General features: G+C 39.6%; 2 protein-coding genes across 2 annotated transcripts in view; both read left to right on the top strand.

Annotated features, from left to right (window-relative positions):
- The window catches only part of LOC139934497 (rifampicin phosphotransferase-like), a 46,755-nt gene extending 43,534 nt beyond the window's left edge, over positions 1–3,221 (top strand). Inside the window, exon 41 of the mRNA XM_071928751.1 lies at positions 520–3,221. Within this exon, the coding sequence (XP_071784852.1) occupies positions 520–623 (104 nt within the window). The 3' untranslated portion in view covers positions 624–3,221. The remainder of the gene's footprint in view (positions 1–519) is intronic.
- A 1,664-nt stretch (positions 3,222–4,885) lies between these two features.
- On the top strand, positions 4,886–20,857 carry LOC139934976 (centrosomal protein of 76 kDa-like). The gene is made up of 14 exons (XM_071929410.1): positions 4,886–5,021; positions 6,576–6,740; positions 7,207–7,489; positions 8,858–9,082; positions 9,455–9,640; positions 10,242–10,339; positions 11,253–11,381; positions 12,527–12,718; positions 13,522–13,685; positions 16,560–16,680; positions 17,058–17,162; positions 17,613–17,720; positions 18,753–18,970; positions 19,393–20,857. Exons 2-14 carry the CDS (start codon positions 6,666–6,668, stop codon positions 19,529–19,531), a joined length of 2,043 nt encoding a protein of 680 aa, XP_071785511.1. The 5' UTR covers positions 4,886–5,021; positions 6,576–6,665; the 3' UTR covers positions 19,532–20,857.
- Positions 20,858–20,936: the final 79 nt, after the last annotated feature.

A 20,936-nucleotide genomic window follows, 5' to 3' on the forward strand; every position in this document is an offset into this window, starting at 1 on the left:
GATGAGTGAAAACCTCTCCCTTGAAAAAACAGTTACAATGTTTGGCTTAAAATCAATGGCAACAAAGTCAATTTTCTTTTCTTTTTTTCTCAGAAAACGAGCTCCTTTTTTTGTAAAATCAGCCCATTGTACTCAACAAAATGATCCTACTTTTTTTCAAAGGACCAAATATCATGCTTGTTAACTTTACATTGGCGGGGTTTACATGGGACGCATTAAAGAGAAAGGACCCGCAAAGGGACATAATTGAAAAAGAAAGAAAGTCGCCATTATGACTTGCCATACATCTGATATAATGATTATGACTTATATCTCATATAACGACTTATTTCAAGTCTAATAATATCAGGGTTAGGGTGGGATAGAAAAACACACAAGGGGAGTCAGAACATAGGTGTTTATAGTTGAGGCTGTACATGCTATTCACACTGCCACTGTTGCATCCAATGGCCAAAGCTGAAGGCGAAGTTTTTATAATTCCAACTCAGCCTAAGATATGTTCACTACTGTTTGTTTCAGGTGATGTTATCGTTCTGAACGGGAGCCGAGGTACGGTGGAGAAAATCACGCCACAAATAATGACGCCACCTACTCAAGAGACGCCGTTGCCAACAATGATATAGATATATTATATTGCTTTATATTTTGTATCAAATAATAAACCACAAGGGAAACTGACTGGGTACATTTTTAAATGATTTTGGGTTGAACAAAGAAAATTGACTAGAGCGGGATTTGGACCAACGACCTCCGGTTTAACGTGCCGGCGCTCTACCAACTGAGCTATTTAGCCCTGTGTTGGTGGTCTCCCAATTTTGTCAATATCTTTGTTCGAGGGGTGCCTGTTACAGTGTTAGAAGCATTCAACCGCAAACTGCCGTGTAGCCAGGGATCACACCCAAATTACGATACAACCTGGGAAGCGACTGTCAGTTTCCCTTGTGGTTTAAATTGATAGCTTTATATTTTGTATATAAAATTGTTTCTTTTTAAATCAATCTGTCTGTTTATTGTTCTAAAATTATTAGTGTTTTTGTCAGTACTGTTTGAATCAAGCCAGTTTTATGTTTCCCTAGTGTTGGAAGATTTTTATCGTATCTTTTTGGGAAAATCTTATGAAAACCTTGATAATTCCCATGTTTATTAATATTAATGTGTATTTTTATAAAGTTGTTTTCAAATTAGAATAATTATGTTGGCGATAGAATATGTTGTTACAGTTTTTATAAGGGTTGTAATACAGGACATTAACAAAAGGCATTGATGTTTTTAAACATGCCTGCATTAAAGGCAGTGGACACTATTAGTAATTACTCAAAATAATTATAAGCTTAAAACCTTTGTTGGTGACGATTAATGGGGAGAGGTTGATGGTATAAAACATTGTGAGAAACAGCTCCCCCTGAAGTGCCATAGTTTTCGAGACAGAACTAATTTTCCACGAATTTGATTTCGAGACCTCAGATTTAGAACTTGAGTTCTCAAAATCAACAATCTAAACGCATACAACTTTGTGTGACAAGCGTGGTTTTTTCTTTTATTATTATCTCGCAACTTCGATGAACGATTGAGCTCAAATTTTCACAGGTTAGTTATTTTATGCATATGTTGAGATACACCAAGTGAGAAGACTGGTCTTTGACAATTACCAATAGTGTCCACTGTCTTTAATTTAGTTAGTTGGAAGATGAAACTTTGTATGGTTGAAGTATAATTAGGTGAGGTTTGCGGCAGCACATGTTTAAAATTGGAGGTGAAAAGAATGGGTGGTTGAATCCTCAACTTTTCGATCGGTGTGCTAGTCTTATTGCGGGTCTCTTTACTATTATCATCCGTATGGACTGTGAAAGGGGTAAACCTGTTTCAGACCAAGGAGTAGGTGGCAACGGCCTCTGGAAAATATAATTGTAGCCCACACCTTAGCCTTGTGTGTCAGGCGACTTGCATATAAAAAATAAAATCAAAAAATCAAAAAAAATCAGAAGTTTCACTTTTTGCATAAAATGTACATAATCTATATTGATTATTATATGTACAGTCAATATTTTGCAGTATTTTTGTTATATAGTTTTGGGGTATTTGAATTGTTTAAAGTTCTGAAAAATTTGTTTCTTGTAATTTAAATCGTTCTCATTTAAAATCAATGAACTAAGATACGTAAAAGAATAGTTGATTTGTTTTTATAACTTTGGGGTTTCTGTTGATATTTTTTAGTTCTTAAATAGTATTATCTTGCTTCTTTTTAAAATCATTTTCATTAATCAAATATGTACAATAGAAAAATCATTTATTTGTTTTTATAACTTTTGGGTTTCTGTTGATGTTTTGTAGTTCTGAAATTGTCGCTTTCTTCCGTTTAAATCATCAATTAATCGGTATACACTGTACTGAGTTTACGCAATGGAAAACAATAGTTTATAAAAAATAATAATAATATTTGTTATAACTTCGGTTTCTGTTGATTAGAGGGCTTTTATTGTTGAACAAAAAACTCCCAGAACTCAAACTCATTCCGCCGCCCTGGATATATACCTTTGGTAATTACCGTCAAAATGTTGACATGATAATCCCTCAAAATTTTCGCTGATATCAAAAACGCTATAGGCATGTACCTTTTGAAAAGAAAAAATTAAATTTTCACAAGTTTTTTTTAGTGTAAATCCATATATTAAAGGCAGTGGACGCTCTTGGTAATTACTCAAATAATTATTAGCAAAAAAACTTAGGTAACGAGTAATGGGGAGAGGTTGATGGTATAAAACATTGTGAGAAACGGCTCCCTCTGAAGTGACATAGTTTTCGAGTAAGAAGTAATTTTCCACGAATTTGATTTTGAGACCTCAAGTTTAGAATTTGAGGTCTCAAAATCAAGCATCTGAAAGCACACAACTTCGTGTGCAAGGGTGTTTTTTCTTTCATTATTATCTCGCAACTTCGACGACCGATTGAGCTCAAATTTTCACAGGTTGGTTATTTTATGTATATAATGAGCTACACCAAGTGAGAAGACTGGTCTTTGACAATTACCAATAGTGTCCACTGTCTTTAAATCAATCAAACGGTTTCAGAAACCAAAAGTATATACATGTATTATTATACTTTGTTTGAACTTTTTGTAAGAAAAAAAACGTAATGTCCACAGATTTGCATTAAATTTACACAGTTTAAAGATACTCATAGTAGAAAGCTTCCCTGAAAATATTACTTGCTGAGGTGCTGTAGTTTTTGAGAGTTAATGAGTAAAACAATGTCATGAAAATAATGTTCGTCTCAGCAGTGGTCATGAGACGAATTTAGCATGTAAAAAGTGTTTTTTCATTACCGTTGTTTTACTCATTTCTCAAAAACTACAGCCCCTCAGCAACTAATATTTAATAACTAATACAAAAGGTACCCTCAAAATGCGTTAGTGGTGTTTTCTCATAGAAGCGAGCGGGTCCTGCACTCTTGTTCGTTTTCCAGGATAACTTGCAACTACTTGGGTTTTGTATAAAATCAATATGACATCCAGAGCGAATGTGACGATGTCATTAGCTTCTTTGTTAAAACATAGATTCTACATCCATGGTTAAAATGTGTGCCCCCCCCCCCCCCCCCCCGGCCGCGGGCTGTGGATTTGCGCCCAATTTGTTTCTTCACTTTGTAAGACATTTTTAGTTAACAACAGCTAAATACTAGTCACAAGCAATGTATATGGCATGAAATTTTGGCCAGTAACGTGTGTAAAACAAGCGAGCTATTTTCGTGCTTAAGCAAATTTTTTGCTTAAAGGAACACGTTGCCTTGGATCGGTCGAGTTGGTCTTTGAAAAGCGTTTGTTATAATATGCATATGGGTAGAAAGATGTTGTAAAAGTAGAATACAATGATCCGCACAAACATGCCTCGAAATTGCACGGTTTTCCTTTTACCTCGTCAACTAACACGGTCGGCCATTTATGGGAGTCAAATCTTTGACTCCCATAAATGGCCGACCGTGTTAGTTCGCACAGTAAAAACACAACCACGCAATTTCGAGGCAAACTTGTGTGGATCATTGTATTCTACTTTTAAATTATCTCTCCAACCATATGCATTTTATAACAAACGGTTACAAACGCTTTTTTATAGACCAACTCGTCCGATCCAAGGCAACGTGTTCCTTTAAGCAGCTCTATGAAATTGGCCGCTGTTGCTTTACAACACACATAAGTTACAGTAACCAAGTTGTAATATTTAAAAGTACGCCTACTCGAGCCACCAATTTCACTGTCTTGCGACTTAACTCGACTTGTGGTAAATTAATGTTGACTTCTTTGGGGGTGACCTGATGAAACGCTATTGGCTTTACAATTGCGCAAAAGTGACTAAAATTTACAATTTACCGTATAAGTCATTTGATTTTACGACGATGCAATTATTGTTTAAAAATAAATTAGGCCAACATAGGGGGGGGGGGGGCAGGACGTAAAATTGTTGTCCCCCACCCCCAAAAGTGGTGTCATCCATTTCCCCCAGTATTGATGTACATGGTGGGCCAAAGGGTTTGGATGGTTTTACACCGCAGTACAATACGGGGGGGGGGGATATTTGATATTGTGTGTCCCCCACCCTTCAGAAGTTGGGAGACTGGAATTGGTCCCCTGTTGACGCCCATGGTGGGATACGGAGGTAAGTTTGTTTCTTTCATTTGTTCTATCATTATCATTATTAATCTTTCTTTTTTTTGAGATTATTGAGATTTTAGTACAAAATTAATGTGTTTCATTGCATCTTAATATTGCTGCCCGCCCCTTTGGATGAGTTTTTTTTATGGGGGGGGGGGTCGCAACAGAAATAGCGCCACCGTTCGTTTGTTAAGGGCCAATTTGTAAATAAATCGTATCCATTCGCCATTTCAACAGAGATATGACAGAGCGCGCAATACGATTTGTGGGGCTTTTTCGTCTCTAAACAAAACTATTGACAACTACATCGAACCACAGCGGTGTATTTGTATAAAAAGACGACCGTGTAATCGCCACGGTGGGTGACTAAAGCCAAGTAAGTTTTGTAAATTCAATTTCCAATTGATGCTAGTTTTGTCAAACTTTGCCGTCTCATTTCACTCAGCTGCTCAGTCAGTAGCCCCACTTTTGTTTGTGGCCATGTTAGCTGAATCCTTGGATATTTGATTCAGCTAGCCTTGAACTTGGCCACACAAGTGGGGCTATTCCCTACCGTTTCAGTTAAATAAATTCAGTAGCCCCATCCTAAATATCATCATCGATATATTACTATTTTTATTAGGGGGCCAAGCCACAGTGCAATGCCACTACTGCACTTCCACTACACTACTGCACTGGCTGAGATAGATGACACTATTAATTTAGTAATTGACAGTCAGTGTGGATTGCAAGGTATTATTGTCCTGTTGTCGATGTGGAGCTTTGTTTTTGAAGTATGAGACCTATTCCTTTACTACACTGGTGCTTTGGGCCTTTTCTGGTGAAACATGCTGCCAATCAACTTGATGTCAGACAACCTGTCCGTCGGACAATTGAAATGAACGGTTCGGATTACTCAACGGTTGAGACAGCTCGACCGTTTAGGACAACTCGATGCCGATAGTTCAGACAACTCGACTTTGAGACAACTCGACGGATGGCCAAGACAAGCAGTTGGCGGTTGAACGGACCTCCATTACTGACATGTTTTCACAAATTTCCTGTAAATGTAAATATTACCCCTAATCTTACCCTAACCCTACCCTAACCCCCCCCCCCCCTGCCCTGGGCTGTGCCCTGTGTTGAGGCCCCCGTCACGGCTATCCGTCAACTTGTCTTGATCCTAAGTCGAGTTGTCTGACAGTTGAAAAAACCATCCGTCGAGTTGTCTGAATGGTCCAGCTGTCTCAACCGTCGAGTTGTCCGAACGGTCGAGTTGTCCGACGGACGAGTTGTCTGAACACCGATCAAACCAGCAACACTGGCCGGAGCGAACTCCTTTTTTTTTCGGTGTCAGTGTGCACTGGGTGGGTGTAGTTTTGAATCATGTTTGTTTTGTGTTAAATGTTATGTTCATCAACACACGGGACCAACTGCTTTATGTCCCATCCGAAGGCACAGGAATAATCATTAAGTGTCTTGCTTTTTTATTAAGGACACAAGTGTCACAACAAAGACGACGAACCCACACTCTGCTGAACAGAAACACCAGAGCTTGAGTCCGGTGGTCTTGACTTATTTAGTTATAATAATTAACCACTCGACCTGGACTTTCTTTGTTGTAGTCTTCCTTGTAATAGTTACTCCTCTTCATGCTCTTGTCTTTACAATAATTCAGGCGTGAAATTTTTTGCCACGGATCAGCTGATTTCCTCTTTTTTTTCTTCTCAGTTTTACCGTTCAAAATTGAAAAATACTATACAAAATTATAGAAATTTTGTAATTTCCTCTTGTTTGGTGAAGTTACAATTGCATCATTGCATGCCTTAATAATTGTAACGCTCCGGCTTGGGTCGAAGAACTCAGGTTTCGACCAAGCTTTGCTACATAGAGCATTACAATTATTGTAACTATTAATTAGTCCTTTACTTACTGTTTTTTTCTGATGCAGTGTTCCAGAGTGTTAGGCCTAGACTACATGGATAAACTCGTCTGATCTAATTTGCATACTTCATCTTCTTCTTGGTCTTCGGTCTGGTTCATGTTTGACACAATGTCACTTCCACCAGAAAAAATCACCGAGCTCAAGCAGATCATCCACATCCAGCTGAATCAAGTGAGTTCGAAATTTTGTCAATTAACACTTCCAGTCCCAAATCCTCAATATCTACATAAACTTGTGTGACTCCAAAGGTTTAACTTTTAGCCATGATTTGGTAAAGGGGTGTTAAAATTTGCTGGAAATTTTTCAAGTGGGTGTCCAAATCCAAATTTTTTTTTTTTACGCTATTACAAAAATGTATGTAAAAAATGACAGATAAAACAGCGCTTCCAATTTATGAAGACTGGGTGTCCAAAAGACACCCAGGTACCCCCTACTGTGGGTGTCTGTTGGTTCAAATCCCACCTGAATGATTTGTCTGTGGATTTGTTTTTGCAGAAATCGGGAAAGCAATGAGTAGGCCTATTCATTCAGTGCTATATTAATCAGTGTAAGAGTAAAGTCAAATTATATTCTTTATCCCTTGATGCCAAAAAAATAACCTCTAAAATAAAAATTGTTTGTTCCCTTTCTTTGAAAGATGGATGTCCAGACTCGCATCCGTGATGTCCTTTCCTCATCAGTCCTGGACGAGAGCCGCGGAGGAAGGCCCCATCCTCCCAACCAAGGATTCGGGGAGCAAGAGTTAGTCCAAGTCCTCCGTGATCAGGGCATCATTGAGGATGTCATGAGTCAACTTCAATTCAGCGGGGCAGCGGGAATGCAGCCGGCACCCCAGTCTAGGGTGGCTCCGAAACACAGCAGACCTGCCACACATTTTGCTGACAAGCAGGATCGCGTTGTGGGCGTCCCTCTAAAGAAGGGTAATACAACAACTATGACTACAGTCCAAAAATGTTATCCCTTTTTCTCTGAAATATTGTGGAGGAGTCCATGGGCGCTGCGGTTAGGTTGGTGGTCTTGCATCGAATCCCACGAGGGGCACTATTTGGATTGGGTTTTCAGTCCCTACGTCCTACGTGACTGCTTCGGTTTTCCCCTGGAATAATTCTCTGGGGTTTTCCTCCCACATCTAAAACTAAAATTTCATCATCATTATCTCTTCTCATGTGGCTCAAATTGAGCGTTGAGAATATTTTTTTAAATCCAGATCCAGAGCCAGCCAAGCCAGCCAAGCTTTGAGGGCCCAATTTCATGGCTCTGCTTACCACCGAACTCTGCGCTTACAATAATCATGAATATTTATGGGTGGCATGGTTGGCGTGTGCGTAAAGCGCTCGCCTCTCACCAAGGTGACCCCGGTTCGATTCCAGGCCGGGGCCATATGTGAGTTGAGTTGTGCGTTGGTTCTCTGCTGTGCCACAAGGGTTTTCCATACCATCAGGTTTTCCTCCCTCGGGGAAAAAAAATCAAACACTTTTGATCTTTGGCTGTGCTCCGTGGTCATAATGAGTTGATGTGGCTGGCAGCTAAAGGCGCCCTTGCATGCCAGCTTCTCGAACACGTTGTAGCCGCGTCCTTCGCAATTCAGCTCTTAGCTGCGAGTAAGGATGATTAGCCCCCCCCCAAAAAAAATTATTATTATCATTATTTATGGGTAAACCAAAGTTACCATTCTCCACTTACTGTGCAGGTGCCAGATTTCTGTGCTAGCTGTGTAAGTGAAGAATGCCCTAACCTGTGAAATACGCTTGACATAAGCCCAAAATTCCCAGCTTCAGTAAGCGCCAATTGTTTGCTTTTGGAGTCATGAAATTGGACCCTGATGGCTCAAGAAATAGTTCTACAGTTGCAACCAACTAAGCAATCATGTGCGCCCGCAGGTCGGATCCCCAGCCGGCGTCTCCAATCTGCCCTGTCCTTAATGCAGTCAGCCAACTCTGTTGTGGTCTCTGCCCCAGCATCTCTCCTCCTTAACCGATCATATCAATTTGTTCTTATTCATTTTTGGTTGTTTACCCCATAGAGTTATATATAACAACTAGTTGACAAAACTAGCATCCCACAGCGTGTGTTTGTGCGACCATTTTGTAAGTTGAACAAACAGCATCGCATGAGCGTTCAATAAAAAAAACCTCACGTGTATTTCATATTCAACGCGCGTGCAGAATGACGCGCTTGTCATCTTGCGATCCCGTAGCATTTGTGCAAGCAGCATCACCAGTGCGCCCTCTAGTTCTTATATATAACTCTATGGTTTACCCATACATTTTGTTCTTGTTTGTATCCAGCCAATATCGACCCTACAAGACGCTACCTGTACCTTCAGATTCTCAGCGGCAAAGCCTTCTTGGAGCATCTCCAAGAGCCTGAGCCACTTCCTGGCCAGACCACCTCTACCTTTGTGTTACACATCAACTTCCGTGGCCAACGCTTCCGATCCAGACCCGTGCCTTGTGCATGTGATCCAGATTTCCGAGAGGGGTTCTTGTTAGAACTTCATAAGGAAAGTGGAGGTAGGTAACTGCTGGTTTGTCGATTTGTTTGGGTTTTTTTTTCTGATTAATCACCAAACACATGGCCAAACGGCCACTCAAAGTGAGGGCTCTAATGAAAAAAGTAGTTAAGCACAAAACAATTTCGCTTGCCAGAATAAAGTCACAAGCCTAAGGACCATGTCACATGTACTATTTGTAACTGGTATTCCTGCTTTTTTTTTGCCAAGCAGAAAAATTGTTACGCAATATTTTGCTGCTTTAGCAGCTCAATGAAATTAGGCCAACATTATGGAGTCGCATGTGTTTTGGCAATTTGTTGCAGTAAAAGTAAATCTGGTCCGATCCACCTTTAACTTGATAAACTGATAATATTTTTCCCCTCATGACTAGGTGATGCTGCCAGAATGCTGGACAGCACATCCATGTTGTCCATCTGTGACCCAGTCCATCTGGTACTGGTTAAAACAGACACTTCGGGGGACACAAGTCTGGTGTCCTCCCACTTGCTGCAATGGCGTACAGTGCTGAGCTCACAGGATGCCAGACAGACTATCCCGGTTGAACTCCTTGGCCTAGGTACAGTAGCTAAAATAACTTCTCCTGAAAATCACTAGAGCAAGCTAGTTGAATCGTTGAGACCAATTAAGAACTCACTGTGCCATAGTGAAGTTAAAATTTAAGTACCGTCGATCTACTTAAAGTGAAAGTATTCGTCCAGGTTGATTTTCATACCTACCGCCTAGGTAGTAGTTAATAATGTAGTTCTTTTCAGAACTGAGAAGTCTCCCAAATTCGGGAAATCTACTTTGCAGTAGTAGAATATAAATTTATAAAGATTGATAACTTCTCTAAAAAAACACAATCTACCCAGCTTCTTGACCATCATTTTCGTAATAAAATTATACGTTCCTCTAAAAAATTATTGTAAATTTTATTTTTACACTTGAGGTCTGAGGTCTCGAAATCAAATTTGTGGAAAATAACTTCTTTCTCGAAAACTACGTCACTTCAGAGGGAGCTGTTTCTCACAATGTTTTATACTGTCAACCTCTCCCCATTACTCGTAATTAAGAAAGGTTTTATGATAATAATTATTTTGAGTAATTACCAATAGTGTCCACTGCCTTTAAGTTGATGGCTAAAAACATTAAAATCACTGCTTTGTTTACACTTCCAGGGGCAGAGAGTAAGGTTCCAGTGGGTATGCTTGAGGTTAAGCTAGAACTCCTTCCAGCACCAGGGCAACAAATCACAGAAGAGGTCATTAGTACGCAGGTATAGTTGACCTTTAAAGGATTTGTTTCTGGCCATGATTGTAAGTTTCCTTCGTTTCTGACAGAAAACCCTGGGTGTCGTCTGAACGGGTATGAGCTCTGGTGTGTCTTATCAGCAGAGTGTGGGTTCGTGTCCCAGTCGTTAAGACTCTTAACCATTATTGTTGCGTCCTAAAGGAGGAGTAGCTTTAATTTTGATACTGAGTGCTTTGATACATCCCTAGGGTTGTGATAAAGCCCTACAGAACCCAGTATTATTGTTGGCAATTTCTCATATTATTGCATATAAGCCAGAGTCAACAGGGCCCAATTTCATAAAGCTGTTTAGAAGCAGAAAAAAGCTGTTTGGCAAATTTCTTTGCTAAAGCAAAAATTAAGTGGGGAACCAGTCAAAACAATGTTAACTTAATGTAGTTTTGATTGGTAACCTGTTTCATTTAAAGACTCTGGACATTATTGGTAATTGTCAAAGACCAGTCTTCTCACTTGGTGTATTTCAATTGGTCGTTGAAGTTGCGAGATAACAATGAGAGAAAAAACACCCTTGTCACACCAAGTTGTGTGCGTTTAGATGGTTGATTTCGAGACCTCAAGTTCTAAATCTGAGGTCTCAAAATCAAATTCTTAGAAAATTACTTCTTTCTCAAAAACTATGGCACTTCAGAGGGAGCCGTTTCTCACAATGTTTTATACCATCAACCTCTCCCCATTACTCGTCACCAAATATTGGTTTAATGGTAATTGTTATTTTGAGTAATTACCAATAGAGTCCACTGCCTTTAAGCAATACTTTTCTTTGCTTAGCAAGTTTTTGTGCTTACAGGCTTTATGAAATTGGGCACAGATCACATGCTTTCCAAGGAGTAACTTTAATTTTTCCAGTAGCTGAAATGGATCATTTCTTCCTGTCTCAGATCAACCTAGAGAGAAGTCGCATATCAGAGCGTGAGCGGCTGTTTCTCGTCTACGCTAAGCAGTGGTGGAGGGAGTTTCTTCAGATCAGGCCGTCCCACCAAAACAGACTGGTCAAGATATTTGCGCAGGTAGGCGTGCCATTAGATCCATACATGACGAAAGCTGTCTCTGAACAATTTGAACAATAAAGAAATAATTTTTGTAAAGGAGCGAGCATCCTCTCATCTGGACCAAGTTTCAAAAGCTGCTTGGCAGATTATTCTGCTCAACAATTTCTTTGCTGAGCTAGAAATGAGTGGGCACTGGTGGCAACTAGTTTAAACCTTATGAAATGTTGGCTGGTAGCATGTTTCTGCTAAGCAGCATTTGTCGGTGCTAAGTAGATTTTGTGCTTACAGGCTTTCTGAAATTGTACATAATCATTTTTCCCAGATGTATTTTGTTGTATGCAGTTCATTTTAGGATGAACTCAGCACAATTCCACGGCACAATTTCATAGAGCTGCTTATTTCGGTCAATTATGTGCTTATTGTTTGAGTTAAACATTCATAGCGCTGCTAACCATAAGCACACGAAAAGGCATGCCAACCTTCTGGTGCTTACTGCAGGGAAATGAATGACAGCACAATGCAAATCCATGGTGAACACGCAAATTGGCCGTCTCATTTCTTGCTTAACTGCTAACTCCTACATATATTTGATTTGCGGTAACACCGTGTGTGTATCAACTTGCCAGGTAGAGTTTGTTCTTTAGTGAACTGTCTTGCTTTGTTCTACTACCACGGAGCAGATGTTAGGGGGTTCGGGAGACTTCTCAGTTCTGAAAAGAACTGTCCTGCTTTTTAACTATTACCAGGGCGGATAGTATAGAAATAGGCTGGGATTACTATTTTAGCTTATAGGATCGTGATTAACTGTACTGCCGCGGAGTCAGTTCGTAAAATCGGTTTCAACGTTTCGACTAGCTTGCTCTAGTCATCGTCAGGATGGTACACCAAATATATATTGATACCTCACCATGCAATGCCTCAAATCCTATATGCTTACTCCTAAGCAAATTTATTTGTTACAGTAAGCACTTAAACTTGCTTATACTGTTATGAAAATGGCCCCAGGTTGTTTTTATAGTTTAAAATCTTTTTAAAGTTTGCCAGAACTAAATGTTCAAGTGTGACCGAAAGGTCATCCAAACTTTTTCCCTGGAATTTTATTATGTGAACAGGTTTTTTTTTTAATCTTAAATCCCTGTTTTTTCCCCTCTCCCAATATCCAGGATGAGAATGCTACAAACCGTCCAGTGTGTGCCTTCATCAATCCCCTGAGAGCCGGTCGCCTTCTTGACACCCCGCGCCAAGCTGCTAGATTTGTCAGTGTGATGGGGTATGAACAAGCCTCGGCGGTGGGCGGGGGCCAACCCCGAGAACAGTGGAGCAGCATGCACGCTTTCCTCTGCAAAAATAAAGGGGTAGGCTTGAATGAATTTTTTATTTTTATTTTTTTTTTTGCTGTTGTTTTTTCTGTAATTTCATCCGCATTGTGTTTGTCAGGTGTTTCAAAACAAGCCCTTCTGGCTTCTGTGAATGCCCTCATATTTGTTTGCTTCCGTATTCATTACATTACATTTTTCATTTTGTTTTTATAATTATTTTCTTGACCTGTTCTTGACTGTCTTTGACCTTAATAGTTAATTTGTACTTAATAGTACTTAATTTGTTTATTATTCTCCTTTTTTTTCACCAATATGGAAATAAATGTTGATTGAATTTAATTGAATTTAATTTAATTGAATTTAGGTTTAATGTGCATATTAGTAGGGGTGGCATGGTTGGCTTGAGCGTAAAGCGCTCGCCTCTCACCAAGCAAGGTGACCCTGGTTCGATTCCCAATCAGGGCCATATGTGAGTTGGGTGGTGCGTTGGTTCTCTGCTGTGCCATGTGGGTTTTCCAGACCTTTCGGTTTTCCTCCCTCGGGTAAAAAGTCAAACACTTTTGATCTGTGGCTGTGCACCGTGGTCATAATGGGTTGATGTGGCTGGCAGCCCTTGCATGCCAGCTTCTCAAACACATTGTAGCCGCGTCCTTAGCAATTCAGCTCTTAGCTGCGAGTAAGGACGATTAGCCCCCAAATTGTTATTATTGTCAATAGGCTACTGTTTCAAGGATACAATCATTGCATAGGGTGATGGTCTCTATATGCATTATTCAGTAGTTAGGTTGGGTCATGATTGGAGTGTAAGAACATTTTTATTTTATGGGTTTTTTTCTCAGGATTGTGAGGACCATGCTGTGTTACTGTGCAGTTTACTATTGGGATATGGCCTAGATGCTTATGTGTGTGTAGGAACCAAGGCCAAAGGGGCAGCCCATACCTGGGTAGTGACTGTCGGGGTCGATGGACTGGTCACCTTCTGGGAAAGCCTCACTGGCCACAGGTAAGCTTTGCAGGGTTCGACCTTAACGCAGGTCCGTTGGCCAAATGCCAGTAGAAATCGCGGCGGACCAGCTGAAACACCTTGCCAACTGGTCCGGCTGACCAGTCAAAAATATCGGCAGCGGTACTACAGAACTATGAAAATTTTAAACTATTTTCAGGCTCGAATAAAATGTAAAAACATTCACTCAAGGTTTGGATAAAACGTAATAAAAATCACTCGAAGTGCCGCTGAACGCTGGCAAACTTCCGATGATCACGCGTACACAGCGCAAAATCCCATCATGTAACGCAAAGGCTTATAGTCTTTGTATTAGTTCACGTGTGGCAGAAAGTGTAAGAAATACTGAACGCTAGAGGGCGTTTCAGAATATTCGATAGCGTGGGAATAGACGCCCTCTATTGGTGAAAGTACGCAATAGCTTACAAAACGAGCTTCAATCGCCTTGACAGAAGACCACAAAGCAAAACACATTCTGTCAGCAGCATGGTCGGTCAACGGAGCAGATTTCCGTGTGGGAATAAGAGTCTAGCGTGTTTACGAAAAACGAGCGAGACGGTGAGGCTTCATTCAACAAAAATTACCAAGCTAGGATACTCTGGATGAGCAAAAAGGAGTATTTAATTGTGTTTAGTAAAGTTCTTCCGTCCTGATTTTGGGTAATTTTGTTGTTATTTGGGGCTGTTTTTTTTTTGCGGGCGATTGGTGGGCGATCTAGTTTATCTATGGTTTTATTGGTCACATATAATGCGCGGTTGTTTGGGGTTTTTTGCGAGTTGATTTCAAGAAAGACTTGGGTTCTAGAAAGCAATCATGTGTTAAACAAAGGCGCAGTTGTTTTTGCTGCTTTTAAAAACGTTTTTAAATGAAAATTTTGTTCACAAAACAGACACCGGCACCGACCATTCCATACACATAATTGAAAAAAATACCGTCAAACTCGTATGCTTCTTCATGGACTTTTTTGATGTCTACTTTTTGTTGGGGTTTTTTCTGGACGAAAGTGGGAAGATTTTGGAACTTTGGTACGACATGGAGGAATGGGTACGATGTATTATGTTTATGAATACTTATTAAAACTACAATAATAGGCAATGTTTATACATGATAAAATAACTTGAGCGATCGCACGTAACCCTCCCCCACAGTAGATTTGAAGGCAGTACATAAAAAGTTAATGATATTTTAACAGTCGGTTTTAAAGTGTTTTTTGGGGTGTTTTTATAGTAAAAACACTATTTTTTTTTCTTCATAAAAAAGTTCTTCTTACTTAGGAATACTTTTATGTTGAGTGCTTACAATAAACCGTGGACTAAAAAAAAACTACCTAAATAAAGACCATTTTGCTCTGACAAATAATTTGACCTGTTTTTAAATTAACTTTAATAACGCTATTGTTATTACATTTTTAAAGAAAAAATACTCTCAAATTAATTATCCTTTACGAACACAATAACTTGGTACACATAAATAAAGTATGGCTTCCAGTGCAGTTAAGTTGACGTTGCAAATCATGTTGAATTTTGAAATAGTGAAATAGCGACGATCGAAAATCGAGCAGTTGGTATACAACAGAATACTATTAGTTTAAAAAAAAAATAGCATAAAAAATTGACGGACCAGTCAAAAACCTGGCGGACCAGTGAAAAATCAAGCCAACTGGTCCTGCTGGCCAGTTGAAAAAAAAGTTAAGGGCAACCCCTGTAATTTAGGGCAGTGGACTCTATTGGTAATTACTCAAAGTAATTATCAGCATAAAACCTCACATGGTAACGATTAATGGGGAGAGGTTGATAGTATGAAACATTGTGAGAAATGGCTCCTTCTGAAGTGACGTAGCTTTCGAGAAAAAGTAATTTTCCACAAATTTTAGAATTTGAGGTTTTGAAATCCAGCATCTGAATGCACACAACTTCGTGTGACAATGGTGTTTTTTCTTTCATAGCTATCTCGCAACTCCGACGACCAATCGAGCTCAAATTTTCACAGGTTTGTTATTTTATGCATGTTTAGATACAAGTGAGAAGATTGGTCTTTGACAATTACCAATAGTGTCCAGTGTCTTTAAGTCATCAAGGTGTAGGTTCAAATCCGGGTCACAACACTTATGTCCTTGAACATGATCCTATACTATAATTGCTCTTCACCCAGGGGTGTAAATGTCTACCTGGGGGTGTCGAGGCCGATCGGATAAGAGCATTGGACTCATGTTCTGGTGGGTCCTTGGGATGTGGGTTCGAATCCCGGTCACGACACTTGTGACCTTGAGCAAGACACTTCACCATTGGTTTTCTCCACCAAGGGGTAAAATGTGTACCTGTGAGGGCAGAGATGGTTTGTGTGAATGCGGTAACTCGCAGCACTGGCTGTATACTCCCCAGGGAGCTGAGATGGTTTAAGGAACGACTTAAGGCCCAGAGACCAGGGGTTATAATGTTTGAAGCACTTTCAGACGCCCTTCGGTCTGTGGTAAAGCGCTATATAAAAAAATATTATTATTTACCTGCTAGAGTAGAGGTGGGTATTTCGTTTCAAAAATCCTTTTGGGTGTTACGACAGCCCAGGCTTGTGTACTCCCCTTGGAGCTGAGAAATATTACATGAACCAGAACTTGAACTAGGCTCTTGAAGGGGCACAGCAATTTTCCTCTGGTGAGCATGGTAAGGGGTACTCTTATGAAGAAAATGTAAAATTGTTTTGGAACTTTGCAAAGGGCACTGCAGCAAAATCACAGGGCACCGTTGCAAATTCCTGTGGGTGCAGTGGGTTAATTCAAGGCCTGTGGAAATATTGACCCATCAATCAGGATACCAATGTATTTATGTACAATGCACATTATCAAAGCAAGTTTTATTATTCTCATTATTACCACAGATACATCCACCAGCCAATTAATCCTAACGATCCACCAATAGTTGAACAACCAAGACCACAGTATCCATATCGGACCATTGGTTGTGTCTTTAATCATCAGCGGTTCTTTGCAAACAGTCAGGTAAAAAAAAACGGCTCAATATTTGGACCTGTTTTTTGTTTGTTTTTAAGATTTTAATGTAAAAAAGTTATATGAAATTTTCGAAAACTTAACTCACAAATTCTGTATTGTTTTCCCTTTTTATTGTGAACTGTTGCAATTCAGAATGTGGCTGCTTATGACAATTCTGTAATGAACCATTCGAAGGCCCTTTTCTTAGGCTAGTTTGGCTCCGCGGTTGTTTTTCTAATTGCACGTGCTTTGTGTACCTGCTCAGGGCTTCAGACGAGATAACGAAGCCGATAACTGAAGCCGAGTCAAAAGTCAAAGCCGTGGTTTCGGAAAGAGCCTATATATTTCGTTTTGAACAAGCAGTGGTCTTTTTGTTTTGATTGCAGCCATCCGATAACGTGGAGGTCTGTCGTTTTGATTTCCATGATGAGTCTCTATGGAAATCAATGAGTGTTGATGCCATTCAGTCAATATGTGCAGCTGGTAGTCAGGTTGGTATAGTTCCTAATGCTCTTTGCTCTAGTACCACTACCATATCCCGTGCTCTGTTTAAAGGCACTGGGCACATTTTGCTGATACTCAAAATATATTTTAGCATAAAAGCTTACTTGGTAACGAGCAATGAAGAGCTAAGGATAGTACATTGTGACAAACGACTCCCATTACTTGAAAATAAAATTAAGTTTGTATATTGTAAGAACATAAATTTTCCAGAGATGTACGTACATGTACGTCATGAGCTGTTTCTGTTCCACCCGTTTCTGTGTAGCTCTCGGAAATTGTTTTGGTCAGTGAACTTTACTTCAGAAACTTGTTTCCGGTTACGATCATCAAAAAACACACCCTAGCCACTAGGACATTTGCGCCATGTAAGAGCAGAGTATTATTACTAGTTGAAACACTCTTGAGACCTTTGTAGTAATTTCCTATTCCCTCTGCAGGCATCTTGGCCCAGTCAGCCTCCCTTAGTTCCCTCCCCCTTCGATGCAGCTTTACTGAGTAATGAGATTGAGCTAGCACTCAGGAGTCTGGTCTCAGACCATCGGAAGGTGAGTAGTCGCCCCTTTTTATTCCTTTTTGGTGTTTGGTGTTTTGTCTTTGTATTAATTTAAAGGAACACGTTGCTTTGGATCGGACGAGTTGGTCTTTGAAAAGCATTTGTAACCGTTTGTTATACATGTAAAATGCATGTATGATTAGAAAGATATTTTAAAAGTAGAATATAATGATCCACACAAAAATGCATGACTCGAAATTGCATGGTTTTCCTTTTACGTCGTCGACTAACACGGTCAGTCATTTATGGGAGTCAAATTTTTGACTCCCATTGATAAATGGCCGACCGTGTTAGTTCGCAAAGTTAAAGGAAAACCACGCAACTTTGAGGAAAATTTGTGTTGATTATATGCATTTTATAACAAACGGTTACAAATGCTTTTCAAAGGGCCAACTTGGCCGATCCAAGACAATGTGTTCCTTTAACTCGAGCTCTGGTGTTTATGATCAGCAGAGTGTGGGTTCCAGTCCCGGTCGTAACACTTGTGTCCTTGAGCAAGACACTTAGCTACAATTGCTGCGTCCTTTGATTTTTGTGTAATGCACATAAAAGAACCCAGTGCACTTATCAATTAAAAGAAGGGGTTCGCCTCTTTGCTCCTGGTTTGTTTGGCTGCATATTGTGCCATAGAACCTTGTAAACCATTACATGTAAATGAGTAGGTTTCATACTTCAAATAAGTAGCAATGCATACCTAACGCTTAAAAACGAAAGCGCGATATAATTATAAAGTATTATGGATAATACCCAAGCCTACATCTGTATGGACTGTAAGGGGGGTAACCCTGTTTCAGCCCTAGGAGTATAGGTGCAAACGGCTCCTGGAAAAAAAAGTTGATTGTAGCCCACACCTTGAAGTGTTCTTCAAGCTTTGTGTCTGGTGACTTGCTTAAAAAACAAATTAAAACAAATAATAATATTTTGTGAAAAATCAAGTCATTGTACCAGATGATATTCATAATCTTAATATCACAAATGGCTCCTTGATCTTTCTAATAAGATATCCGGTCTTTCCTCTGTACAGGATCTTGGCTTAACTTGTGTCTGGGACCCCGAACTCTCGTATCTCTTGACCCCAGCCCTGGCTGCCTACGAGTTGGAGCGCTCTGCCGGCATGACCGCCGGCAACGAGGAATTCCAGCAGGCAATACGCCGAGCCGTCCCGGACGGACACACCTTCAAAGGATTCCCCATACAGTTTGTACATCGGAATGCACGCAGGGCGTTCACTGCCTGTCTGAGGTAGGATGGCTAAAGTAGACCACTGCCTTTAAAAGACCAGGGCTTGGGTTAAAGCTCCTGCGTAGGCTCTTTTAAGCTGATGCCAGTCTCTAAAAATGTGGGAAGGCAAAGAATTAGTTAGGGGGGTGGGTCAATTGAAATTCTGATCTCAAAACTGCACGAGTTGGAAGAAAATTATAATCACTTCGATTTTGTTATACATGAACAATCTATTAAAACTCAATGCCAGTGTATTTTTTGTTTGTCTAGGTGTTTGTTTGTTCGTTTATGTTTTGGTTTTTTTAGGGGGGGGGTCCCATGTAGCACTGTCACTGACCTTTAGGAAAACAAGTAGTAGGGCTTTCGATAAACAATTTGTTTTTTATGTTTTTCAAATTGCTGTATATTTGTATTTTGATGATAATTATTTTTTTTTTTTTCAGATCACAAGTGTGTGAAGAAATAATCAGTTGTCGTGGTGACTGTGTGAAGCTTGCCGTGCGTGTACGAGTGTTCACGTACCCAGAGTCAGCGTGCGCCGTTTGGATCATGTTTGCCTGTAAATACAAGTCAGTGCTTTAAACATGCTTAGTTCGATTATTAGGATGATGGTTCGAGGCCTGGCCTTCCAAAACACTGCAGGTGTGTGATTTCTCAGAATTTGTCCTGATTTTAGGATTTGCTCAAAATCTCCTTGAGAATTCAAATTTTCAAGGAGTGAAAAAAATCACCAGAGTGAGAAAGAAATAGTCAACATTCTGTCCAACACCAAATCTTTAGTTTTATTTGTCTAGAGCTCGGATTTTACACCGGAGCTCCTGTATTAACCCAGTTGTTTTAGTGTCAGCCCTGTGAACTAATGACTGGACAAGGCAAGCAGCCTTGTGTTTTTTCAATTGACTACTAAAACTTAACTCTAATCTTAAACAAAAACATATAAAATGTTCAAAGGTAGACCTCGAGTCTGACACTTTTCAATTCATCAATTTGACATGCCCCTGGTCGGTGCTGTAGTGTACCAGTTCATTGCCTCCATGCCCCATGTCATTGTTTGGTGCCCATTGAAGTGTTCCGGAGGTGCCCTTTCCCAAGGAGAAACTCCCCTGCCCCTAAAAGAAGGACTTGTCTGGCTTGTGATTCTAATGTTTAAAAGGGAGATAAACTGAATGTCCATAAATTCGACTGAATGTATCAAATGTTCTCATAATTTATTACATAACAAACATGTACAGAGATGCACTCTTAACTTTACTTTTGATTTTCTTTTTTATTCTTCTGAGTAAACAACCACAAATTGTGGAATAAAAACAAGTATAAATACACATTGAAGGTTGTGTTAGTCTTGAAATTATATGCTTTCCAAAGGAGGGATAAATGTATGTTGCAACAGCGTACCAAGTAAATAATTAACACCATAAAATTAAGCGATGGTATGTGGACAGAGATATGTTTGAAAACAAAATAATATATTATGTAAATAAAATACAAAAATGTTGTCACAGAGTGAACTAAAGATGTAAGATTTTGTAAATAATGTAAATGAAAAGTTTAAAGTTGGATTAAATTTGAGGAAGAAAAGAAAAATATTTCCTGGCGTGTTTTGTATTTACTTTGCATCCAAATCAAACTGGAATAGAAATTTCTTCCCCCATTAATTTGTTGGGCTTTTGACATACCAAGAAACAACTGGGGCCTAATAAGACCACTTAGTTCAAAATATACCGCTGTCAGACAAACACTACAACTTATTCACTGCATTGATCATCAACACACAAAACTGCACTAGTAGTATTGTCAATATAATGTAGGCAAGTGAATATAAAACATGTTCAGTGCGCATGTTAATAAAATTGTACACTTTTGTCTGAGATCTATGTATATTTAATTGGCTTTTAATTTTAGCAACAGTCTGTACAGATCAAAGTGCTTTTTCACAGAGGTACTTTGAGCAGAAAATTTGTGCGGAATAAATTTTGCTCAGCAGAAA

The sequence above is a fragment of the Asterias amurensis genome, chromosome 3 (genome assembly GCF_032118995.1).
Source record: "Asterias amurensis chromosome 3, ASM3211899v1".
Classification (NCBI taxonomy): domain Eukaryota; kingdom Metazoa; phylum Echinodermata; class Asteroidea; order Forcipulatida; family Asteriidae; genus Asterias; species Asterias amurensis.

What these genes read in the sequence shown, in the direction of transcription:
- LOC139934976 (XM_071929410.1), top strand. Translation starts at nt 6,666, where the DNA reads ATGTTTGACACAATGTCACTTCCACCAGAAAAAATCACCGAGCTCAAG. An exon ending in GGGCGTCCCTCTAAAGAAGG is followed by an intron (nt 7,490 to 8,857) that starts GTAATACAACAA and finishes GTTTGTATCCAG; the next exon opens with CCAATATCGACCCTACAAGA. An exon ending in ACTTCATAAGGAAAGTGGAG is followed by an intron (nt 9,083 to 9,454) that starts GTAGGTAACTGC and finishes CCTCATGACTAG; the next exon opens with GTGATGCTGCCAGAATGCTG.